This window comes from Magnolia sinica, chromosome 13 (genome assembly GCF_029962835.1).
Source record: "Magnolia sinica isolate HGM2019 chromosome 13, MsV1, whole genome shotgun sequence".
NCBI lineage: Eukaryota > Viridiplantae > Streptophyta > Magnoliopsida > Magnoliales > Magnoliaceae > Magnolia > Magnolia sinica.
This window is the reverse complement of record NC_080585.1, coordinates 10575603-10587740: the sequence shown is the minus strand read 5'-3', so window position 1 is coordinate 10587740 and position 12138 is coordinate 10575603. Positions and strand designations below refer to the sequence as shown.

The following is a 12138-nucleotide window of genomic DNA, read 5'->3' as shown; positions in this document are numbered from 1 at the left end:
GTACAATATACAGAAATTTTGAAGTGTCAGACATGGTGTGGCACCCATTTCGAAATGTCATTATCTGAAAGGAAGAGCAGAAGTGTTGAGCCAAAAGTAGGAGATAAGATGTTTTGGAAAAGAGAGCATTGATCTGAGTACAGGATTCCACTAACCGCACCTCAATGCCGCCAACATTCTCTTTTTTCATTGGTCCATTAGTGAGTGGCTACACCTGATATGACTAGAAAATAGTGTGTTTATCATCCATTGGTCCATTTGAAATGCAAAAAAGAGATTAACCACTGTTTGGACAACAATTTGTGAGGACACGAATGGTTTTATTGAAAATTCAATTGGGCTGATGTGCCCATTTGCAGTGATTCTCATATACAAATTGAAAAGAAAGAATCACATCAAAACAGAAAAAAGTGTGGTAGAATGATCGAATGTCAAGAAGGATCTGGTCGTGTAGAATAACCTAGCTGCCGAATCTCCCAGCTTTTACTTGGTGCAACCTGTTCATGCAGTGGAGTGTATTGCTGCAATGTCAACGTGAACAGAAGAATTACATCGTGGAAAGGAAAATCAAGTCCTCAAAGTCTGCATTTGGATGCATGGCCAAACTGAATCACAGCTGTTAAGTTTAATCAATGGCAAATGACAAAACCCAATGACAATTCCTAGTAGTCCATAAATTGCAGTTGGGTTTCATTCAAATCCAACTTGGAAGCAACCTAATTGCAATTTGGAGCTCAGACTCTCAACATGAATCATAAGGACATTACGATTCGCTCGAGTTCACTCTATAAGGCTGATAGTGCATCCAAATGCTCCCAAGGCTACTAATTGTTACATTCTAAGCGTTTTAAAATGGCGAATGGCATGTAGCATAGCATTCACCCATCTAATGCATGAGATTTTAGCCACTTCTAGATTTTTAGTTAAGGTTGCGATTGATTGTGCCAAATATCATGAAATTTCAAGATATCTTGCACTAACTTAGTCTCATCAATAAAGATAACATTTGGTACAACCAAATACAACATAAAATAATAAGAAAAATACACAAAGATAAGTATAAAGGTAAAGAAAGAGCAACCTAACTGATGTAATACTATTCCATATATAATTTTATTGAAGTCATTGAAAAGATTAACTACTTTCTATTAAAAAATCATTGAAAACATTAATTGATTTTTACCATTTGGTGAAAAATAACTGTAGTGTAAGCTTCGTAGTGTGTATATAGGTTATGTAGCATGTAGCGTATGCAAAATTCACATGTAGCATGGCTACATGTGACTTAAGGTATTTTCATGAGCTACGTGGCATTTAAGGATAAGCTACGTTACATAATGTAAACTACACGCTACATAGAGAAGCTATTTAAAATACTGCTTTCTACTACTACATATCGAGAAAGCAGCATATTGGGTGAAGGAGAGTAAGATGAAGATTATCTACAAGGAGAAGAGTTGGATTTATACAGGAGATAGGAAGTTTATAAACAAATGTGTGTCGGGATACCTCCATCTTTACAATCAATTCTTTCGCAGTTGGGGCAGAGAGAACTATATGGCGAGCAGGTGGCTTGATGAAACCTTCAGCGACACCATTATCAAATAATGCAAGCAAGGAATTGTAGTAGCCATCAACATTGAGCAGACCAACCTGTGAAATAGTCAAAAAGTTCACACTAATCTACTGCCTTCAAATCTTCTAGAAAGCCAATTTCATCAACACATACATAAAATTACCGGTTTGTTGTGAATTCCAAGCTGTGACCATGTTATCATCTCCAGAAGCTCTTCCATAGTTCCATATCCTCCTATGAGACTCGAAAACGTTATGTGGAATCTAGAACAGTATACATGCATGGTAGACGGGCCATGCTTCATCAGCTTGCTGGAAACTTACCAGGAAGAGCAATAAAAGCATCAGCTTGTCGGGCCATTTCGGCTTTCCGTTCGTGCATGTCAGAAACTGTTTTTACTTCCCCAACAGTTTGGCCAGATATCTGTGAATATTCAAGTTCTTATTCCACAATGCATTTAACACAAACGATCGCACATGAGCATCCCCAATTAATTAGGAGAAGGCTTAGATGATGATGACGATGATCGCGAATAAGCATGCATGTACAAGCTAAAGCTATTCATAAGAATCAGTGAAATGGAGGGAACAGCACATGCTGCTTCCCATCTTGTCAAGGAGCCCAGTTTTGTCAACATATCATGTGCTTATGTTTCCACATGGTTCTACAAGGACATACTCTCTGCATGTGTTTATTAGCTATTAATTTAGGATTTAAATCTTTAAACATGTCTATACATTTTTTGATCTTTGATAAGCGCATGTGTGTGCAATAAAGCTCATGCACACACCACAGAATGGCACATATGTGTGAGATCTAATCCCTCCATCAGGTTGGTCCTACCTTCTACTATTTACCCAAAAATAAAATCTGATCCAGTCAGCATGTGGGCCCCCAATATTAGAAACAGGTTGATGGGTTAGTAAACTTCAGCCAAGATTTTCAAAGCCATACATTTGTTTTGCAATCTGTGGCCCACGTGACCAGTGGGTTAACCTGATTCTGGATTCTAATGGATGGATTGGATGTTGGATCTACCATTCCATGCTGGCATACGTATGGTGTGTACATGAGCTTTATTGCACACGTGTGGGCTTAACAAAGCTCATATATATATATATATATATATATATATATATATATATGAGATATAATTGTAAACACCTCCCCTCTGGTTTGGATTATGGCAGGCCTCTGTCTAACAAATTCGTTGCGGACTCCTGCACACAGTCTATTATAACTGTTGCCTTTGAGAAATTGACCATTTTACCACTCTCTTACAGGTAACTAGTTGAAGACACATGGGTCCAAAATGGTGCATGTACGTCATCCAACCTCACATGCACCCCACCATGAAAATGGGAAACCCACAAGATAAGGCTGATCCAACTATCACGTGGCCTACCACATGGATTTGGAGGTTTTTGGGTGGGTATGGCCCACAAGAAATCCTTTGATTTCTCAACAACAACATTTTAAAAAAAGTAAAAAAGTAAAAAAGAAAAAGAAAAGAAAAAAAGAAAAAATAAATAGAAATCCACTATTTCTTTGTGCTTGCAAAAGGATCTCTTTGGATAACAGCTTCTTGGTCATGGAGACCAGGGATGGTTGTAACATTGCTGGTTAATGAAGAAAATAGGTTGGGTTACTGCATTTTTCATAGAGAAAAATCTTGATAGTTACTGTCAAATGTGATGGTTCATGCACAAGCACTCGAAATTGTACATCTGTCATGCATAAACATCCATTTCGTGGGCCCACTTTGAATGGGTCGCAAACTAAAACTTACACTGAAATGATGTCCTAACCGCCCGACTGGTGGGCATCTAATGGGCGAATAGAATGAAAAATAGTCAACTGTCCGAATTCAACAAATAAATGTCCATCAGTCGGAGGTTAGGATCATCCAATCAATCTGATTTCCAATTATTAGAACAGTTCATTTTGCACCACATTTATGGCACATGTACAATTTCCGAACCATCGCACTTGGCCAGACAAATCAAAAATCAAATAGATCCCCTTACTCGTTAGAGAGAGAGAGAGAGAGAGAGAGAGAGAGAGAGAGAGAGAGAGAGAATCAAATATCATTGAGATACAACTGAGAATAGATTTTCAAAATTTTAAATCCAAGAATGATTTTTCACAAATCTAAATCAAGCTTGAGGTAACTTGCAACACAAGGGTAGGAAGATTGAAGCGACGTAGTTCACACATGGCAGCATTGGTAAGGGAAGAATCATCAATCCATCCTGCCTTTACCATAACCAATTTTTTTTTAAAAAAAAAAGGGAAAAAAAATCTCAATCTCTTATTTCCCCAACATTTTACAAAACAAAACATCCACTGGCTATCAACAAACAAATCTGAAGCTTCATTTGATTTTAGCAGAAAATAGGCCTCTCCTTTTAGGTACTCCACATTGCAATAGGAGACAATCACTTTAAGAGTGCGTTTGGATGCTCAATTGAACTGAATTCCCATAATCAAATTCGGTGAATAAGGAATCACAAAGTGGGGGTGGAATGCCATTTTAATTCATGATAATGATCATGACTCTAATCGCAACTCCGTGCATTTCAACTTGGAGATGAAACGATTGATTTTTCAATTTGACAGGTTATCTCCCATCAGGAATATAGTAGAGCTAGGATTGAATTGGGTTATATTTCAATTCTTTTCAATTAGCATCCAAACACATCCTACAAATACAACTAGAGACCAAAACACAATCCCTAATTCCCTTATCTACAAAAGCATCTGAAACAAGGTAAATCAAGAAATTCTGAATAGGCTACAAACAAGGCAACAATACCAAGACAGATATCATATGTACCTCAAGAGGCATCAGAGCTGTTGGAATAACCCTGTAGACAGATAAACAAATACAGGAGCAAAAATATCAATAAGACCCCAAAAATACTAACCTTTTATATTTATGGAAGATTACAAGAAGGGGAAATGAAAAACAGAAAAAATAACAAAATTCCAAGGCTTGATTCTTACCCAAGAACATGGCAACCTCCATCATAAACTGTTTGAGAGATCAAACCCATCAATCCTACACTTCCTCCACCATAAACCAAATCTATCCTCCTTTTCACCTGCAACACACATCCAAAAATCCAAAACAAGCTCAAAAATAGAAAGAAACTTCGAATACAGACTCATAAGAATAAATACACAATTACATTGCAATTCAAAAACTGACTTTCCAAATCTCTAAATGAAAACCAACAATCCATTACAAAAGAATAAAATCGTATTAAAAAAAATAATCCATGAAATTCAAAAAAAAAGAAAAAGAAAAAGAAAAAAAAGCTATCAGAAAATGAAAAGTATGCATTTGATAGCTCCCCTATTCATGGGTTACAAAAAGCAAAACAAATCTCTGACAAGAAAAAGCAAGACCACCCATGATTCAAGAAACAAAAAGAAACCCATATTTCTTGGGTAGCTAGTACTCTCACCACCATGATTGATTTTTGCACACACCCATTTTTCCATAGGAATTGAAAATTACCTAAATTGTACTATTTCCATTAAAATTCCTCCTCAAATCCTCAAAAAAGAAAAAGATAAAAAAGAATTTAAAGAAAAAAACAATTGGCACCCAAAACAAGGCAAGGACTACTTCCTTAATAGCTCACCAACACATGATCTATGAAAAACAAACCAATCTCTGGCAATAAAAGCAAAAATCCATGGCTCAAAATCCAAAATACCAAACACCCAAATGAAAGTATAAGTAGAAAAGGCAAAGGATCCATCAAAGAAAGCAAAAGAAAAGAAAACCAGTTCATGTCCAAGTTCAAGGGCAGCTTCACTGAAGACTGTTCTGTTGCCAGAACTGCTCCCACAGAATACACAGACTCTCTTGAACTTGCTCTGAGCATTGCCATCCATCATCCCTCCCTCCCTCCCTCCCTCCCTCTCTCTCTCTCTTGTATAGGACTCAAAAGCTTCAAACGATGATAAAAAATCAGAGTTTTATCCAATATATGAATGAATTTTTTAAGAAATTCTCAATCAATCAGCGTGAGAAGAAACCCAACAACAACAACTGGAGTCTGCTGTAGTTGCGTGCAGAGAAGCCCACATTCTCTCCATTTCCCATGTCCAACGTCTCTCTCTGTCGGCCTTTTTTTTTTTTCTTTTTTCTTTTCCTCTTCTCCTTCTTTTATTTTTTTTCTCTTTTTACTGAAATTAATTATTTACACCCCCCTCGTTTAATGAATAACCCACTATTTCTTCCTTCAGTGATAGTATTAGTACATTTTTTCTAAACTTTTATTCCAAACAGTAGAAAATAGGAATATTTATCAAACAAGGTGGGTGTAATTTTCAATTTCTCACCCCACCTAGGTAAAAAAAAAAGAAGGTAAAAGAGATGTAGAAACGACACGTGCAAAACCTGGCTGATTAAAGGGTGCACTTGCTGCGTCTTGTGTTGAATCCAGGCCGTCCAAATCATGGGCCACATGTACATACTACAAGCGGAACATTGGTTGAACGATCCTGACTCTACAATTGGTTGCCACCGAATGGACGGTTATATCAGAGATAATCAGCGGTCCACAGCGATGGGAAGAAAGGCAGGTGGTTAAGGTTGTCCGATTTGTCTGATCTCAATATATTCAACATCCAACAGAATGACCCAGGTTTGACGGTCTGGATTGACATGCATGTAGGGGAGCGGATTGGGTGGTGACCCCAACACCATTGAACGCTGTGGGGCCCATCGCAATGTATGTGTTTTATCTACGCCGTCCATCCGTTTTTCCATCTTGTTTTGAGGGCATGAATCAGAAATAAAGCGGGTAAAAAGCTCAACTGGACCACACCACAGAAAATAGTGGTGATTAAACGGCCACCATTAAAAACTTCTTTGCAGCCACACAAATTTTTGTTCAGGCTGGTATTTATGTTTTCATTTCATCCAGGTATGTATGGCCTTATCGACAGGTTGGATGGCAAATAAACATTACGGTGGGCCCTAGGAAGGTTTCACGGTGGGTATAATTATCCCCACTGTTTCCTATGGTGTGGTACACTTGAACGTTTTATCTAATTTATTTCCAGGCTCATACCCTAAATTGAACTGGAAAAACGGATGGACGGAGTGGATATAAAACATTTACATCATGGTGGGACCTACAGTGCCCAACACCTAGCTGGGTGGTGTTGGGTGCTGGGGCTTCTGTGGATCCCTGACCGTAGGCGCATCTTGATATATTTTCCTTAATATCCATGCCGTTGATCTGTTTTTAAAAGGACGGTTTAAAGCATGATCTAAAAAATAAAGCATATCCTAATATTAGGTGGACCACACAACAAGAACCATTGGTAATTGAATACGCACCATTAAAAACTTCTCGGAAGCCACTAGAATGTTTATTTGCCATCCAATCCAATCTGTTGATAAGGTATAAAAGACGTGGATGAAGGCACCACACAACTATCAGCTTGATCCAAAACTTTTGTGGCCCATGAGAGTTTTTAACTGTCAATCGCCACTGTTTCCTGTGTGTGGTCTATCTAAGATTTGGATATGCTTCATTTTTCTGGATCATACTTTAAAAATGGATGGACGGCGTGGATGTTAAGGAAAATATATCAAGGTGGTCTCTACGGTCAGGCATCCATTGACCTCGGTCGATCCCCGGATCCACAGAAGCCACGCCCTACCACCGAAGCTTCCATGTACACGTCACTACCAATTATTAAATGGACATGGTGGGTCGTGACTCGCGAATGGGATGAGTCACCACCATTTCACATGGGAAGGTAAACAAACACCGTAGCAGTTTTAGTATCTCTCTTTCTCGAGCTGCTGGCCCCTTCTGCTCCACCACAGGATGAAACGGTTCATCCATGATGTCCCACTGTAAATAGAGACCATAATCTTATTCACGTAAATTAGCAACAACGGTTCAAAAAAGCGTTTTCTCTCTCACCTTCCCACTTATGTTGAGGATCTCCAATTAATGGGATTTTTGCCACGTGGGATATGTACACTGAGAGCTTCTAGATGAACGGTCTGGATCAATAATTCGTGCTCAGAGTAGGCACGCCTTGGTAGCAAAGCGCATGGTCAAAAGACCTCCCACCTATGATTATTTATTACTTTGAAGTCTCTTTAAACGGAGACATTTACCACTGTACGACCCATTTATGGCCCATTTACCCGCTTAGGCCCACTCCTTTTTACCGGACGAGAATAAGCCCCAGTTGTACGGACGACTTGCCAAAGGTCGAAAATGCCCCCTGCTTTTCCCTTCAAGCGGGCTGGTGCTCGAAGACGGGCGCTGACGCTCCTCGTACTCCGAGTCGTACGAACGGTTCAAAAGAGATCAACGCTACATGGGCCCCACAGTTATGTATTTATTATATCCACAACGTTCATCCATATTTCGAGATCATTTGGGAGCATTATAAAAAAAAAAATCATATCCAAGGATCAACTGGACCACACCACAAAGAGCAGCGGGAAATTTGATTTTCACCGTTAAAAATTTTGTAGGGCCCACCATAACATTTATTTTCCATCCAATCTATTCATAAGGTCACAGGGACCTGGATGAAGAGGAAAAACAAATTTCATAATGATCCAAAACTTCCGTAACCCATAAAAGGGTTTCAATGGTAGACGTTCAAATTCCCCACTGCCTTTTACAGTGTGGTCCACTTGATAGTTAGATTTGTCTTATTTTTCGTCTCAAGCGTTAATATGAGCTAGCCAAATAGATGTACGGTTTGGATATAACACAGACCTCATGATAGACCCAAAAAAGCAATGAAATTCCACAGCAAAAAAGAAAAGAAAAGGGCAGACTGCCAGCAGATTTTTTTATTTTTTATTTTTAAAATTTTTACAAGGCATATAAAAATATTTTTATATCTTTTAATTCATTTCCTTGACTATTTATTTAACAAGCATATCTCTAAACTAGAATGAGTTACTTAAGGTTCCACATATGATTTTGAGGTAAGAGAAGCAAATTTAGCTAACCAATTTAGTTATTTTCCAAGATTTCATCGGGTCGATGGTCGAAAATCGATTTCATTCACTTCGTGATCAATTTCATTCACTTCGCGGTCAATTTCATTCATTTCACAGTCAATTTTAATCAGTTCGAGGTAAATTTCATTACCTTTACGATTAATTCCATGCATTTCGCAGTGAATTCCGACGAATTCCCTTCACTTCATGGTCAATTCCCCATCACTTCACGGTCAATTCTGTGCATTTCATGGTCAATTTCCTTCACTTCATGGTCAATTTCGTACATTTTATGGTCAATTCCCTTCATTTCATGGTCAATTCCATGCATTTCATGGTCAATACCGGTGATTCCACTTTACTTCACGGTCAATTCCAAGCATTTCACAATCAATTCAATGCATTTCACGGTCAATTCCCTTCATTTCACGGTCAATTCCAAGCATTTCACAATCAATTCAATGCATTTCATGGTCAATTCCCTTCACTTCACGGTCAATTCCATGCATTTCACGGTCAATTTCGACGATTCCCCTTCACTTCACAGTCAATTCCATGCATTTCACGGTCAATCACCAGAATTGAAGGGAATTGACCATGAAATGCATTGAATTGACCGTGAAGTGAAATGGAATCACTAGGGTTGACCGTGAAATGAATGGAAATGAAGGGGAAACACTGGAATTGACCGTGAAATGAAGAGAATTGACCGTGAAATGCATGGAATTGACTGTGAAATGAAGGGAATTGACCGTGAAATGCATGGAATTGACCGTGAAATGAAGGGAATTGACCGTGAAATGCACGGAATTAATCGTGAAGGGAATTGACCGTGAAATACATGGAAATGACCGTGAAGTGAAGGGAATTGTCCATGAAATGAATGGAAATGACTGTCAAGTGAAGTGGAATCATCGGAATTGACCATAAAATGCATGGAAATGACTGTGAAGTGAAGAGAATTAACCGTGAAATGCATGAAAATGAGCGTGAAGTGAAGGAAATTGACCATGAAATGAATGGAAATGACCGTGAAGTGAAACGGAATCACTGGAATTGACCGTGAAATGCACGGGATTGACCGTGAAATGCACGAGATTGACCGTGAAGTGAAGGGAATTGACCGTGAAATGCATGGAAATGACTGTGAAGTGAAGTGGAATCACCGGAATTGACCGTGAAATGCATGGAAATGACCGTGAAGTAAAGAGAATTGACTGTGAAATGCATGAAAATGACCGTGAAGTGAAGGGAATTGACCGTGAAATGAATGAAAATGACCATGAAGTGAAGCAGAATCACCGGAATTGACTGTGAAATGAATTGAATTGACGGTCAATTCCATTCACTTCACGGTCAATTCCGTGCATTTCACGGTTGATTCCCTTCACTTCAAGGTCATTTCCATTCATTTCACAGTCAATCCCGGCGATTCCCTTTCACTTCACGGTCAATTCCCTTCATTTCACGGTCAATTCCGTGCATTTCAAGGTCAATCTCGATGATTCCCCTTCTCTTTACGGTCAATTCCCTTCACTTCACGGTCAATTTCGTGCATTTCATGGTCAATTCCCTTCATTTCACGGTCAATTCCATGCATTTCACGGTCAATCCTGACTATTCCCCTTCTCTTCATGGTCAATTCCATGCATTTCACGGTCATGTCCCTTTACTTTACAGTCAATTCTGTGCATTTCACGGTCAGTTCTCTTCATTTCATGGTCAATTCTATGCATTTCATGGTCAATCCTGGTGATTCCCCTTCACTTCACGGTCAATTCGATGCATTTCACGATCAATTCCCTTCACTTCACGGTCAATTCCGTGCATTTCACGGTCAATTCCCTTCATTTCAAGGTCAATTTCATGCATTTCATGGTCAATTCCGGCGATTTCCCTTTACTTCACGGTCAATTCAATGCATTTCACGGTCAATTCCCTTCACTTCATGGTCAATTTCGTGCATTTCACGATCAATTCCATGCATTTCACGGTCAATACCGATGATTCCGCTTCACTTCACGGTCAATTCCATGCATTTCACGGTCAATTCCTTCATTTCATGGTCAATTCCATGCATTTCACGGTCAATTCCCTTCATTTCACGGTCAATTTCATGCATTTCACGGTCAATTCCCGGATTCCCCTTTACTTCACGGTCAATTCAATGCATTTCACGGTCAGTTCCCTTCACTTCACAGTCAATTTCTTGCATTTCACGGTCAATTCCTTTCATTTCACGGTCAATTTCATGTATTTCACGGTCCATTCATTTCATTTCACAATCAATCCCCTTCACTTCATGGTCATTTCCATTTATTTCACGGTCAATCCCGGCGATTCCCCTTCACTTCACGATCAATTGAATTCATTTCACGATCAATTCCCTTCACTTCACGGTCATTTCCATTCATTTCACGGTCAATCCTGGTGATTCCCTTTCACTTCACGGTCAATTCAATGCATTTCACGGTCATTTCCCTTCACTTCACAGTCAATTCCGTGCATTTCACGGTAGATTCCCTTCACTTCACGGTCATTTCCATTCATTTCACAGTCAATCCTAGCGATTCCCTTTCACTTCATGGTCAATTCAATGCACTTCAAGGTCAATTCCCTTCAATTCCAGTGATTGACTTTGAAATGCATGGAATTGACCATAAAGTGAAGGGGAATCACCGGAATTGACCATGAAGTGAAGGGAATTGACCGTGAAATGCATTGAATTGACTGTGAAGTGAAAGAGAATCACCGAGATTGACCGTGAAATAAATGGAAATGACCGTGAAGTGAAGGGAATTGACCATGAAATGAATTGAATTGACTGTGAAGTGAAGGGGAATCGCCGGGATTAACCGTGAAATGAATGTAAATGACCGTGAAGTGAAGGGGATTGACCGTGAAATGAATTGAATTGACCGTGAAGTGAATGGGAATCGCCAGAATTGATCGTGAAATGCATGAAATTATAGTGAAATGAAGGGAATTGACCATGAAACGCACGAAATTGATCGTGAAGTCAAGGGAATTGACCGTGAAATGCAATGAATTGACTGTGAAGTAAATAGGAATCACCGGAATTGATCGTGAAATGCATGAAATTGACCGTGAAATGCATGGAATTGACTATGAAGTAAAGGGAATTAACCATGAAATGCTTGGAATTGACTGTGAAGTGAAGCGGAATCACCGGTATTGACCGTAAAATGCATGGAATTGACCGTGAAATGAAGGGAATTGATCGTGAAATGCACGGAATTGACCGTGAAGTGAAGGGAATTGATCGTGAAATGCACTGAATTGACCGTGAAGTGAAGGGGAATCGCCGGGATTAGTCGTAAAATGCATGAAATTGACCATGAAATGCACGAAATTGACCGTGTAGTAAAGGGAATTGACCGTGAAATGCATGGAATTGACTGTGAAGAGAAGGGGAATTGTCAGGATTAACTGTGAAATGCATGAAATTGGCCATGAAATGAAGGGAATTGACCGTGAAATGCACGGAATTGACCGTGAAGTGAAGAGAATTGACCGTGAAATGCATGGAATTGACTGT

The 12138-nt window shown here is 39.2% G+C and overlaps 1 protein-coding gene across 2 annotated transcripts; it reads right to left on the bottom strand.

Moving 5' to 3' along the window:
- Positions 1-299: 299 nt before the first annotated feature.
- Positions 300-5745, bottom strand: LOC131222764 (probable cytokinin riboside 5'-monophosphate phosphoribohydrolase LOGL1). Of its 2 annotated transcripts, none has more exons than XM_058217954.1 (7): positions 5372-5745; positions 4583-4680; positions 4413-4443; positions 1900-1999; positions 1740-1810; positions 1510-1653; positions 300-521 (listed from the first exon to the last, which is right to left on the bottom strand). In XM_058217954.1, the coding sequence occupies exons 1-7, from the start codon at positions 5483-5485 to the stop codon at positions 432-434; spliced, it is 648 nt and encodes a 215-aa protein (XP_058073937.1). In that variant the 5' UTR covers positions 5486-5745; the 3' UTR covers positions 300-431. The 2 variants fall into 2 exon arrangements, with proteins under 2 accessions (XP_058073937.1, XP_058073938.1); XM_058217955.1 differs by having other exon boundaries at positions 5632-5742.
- Positions 5746-12138: the final 6393 nt, after the last annotated feature.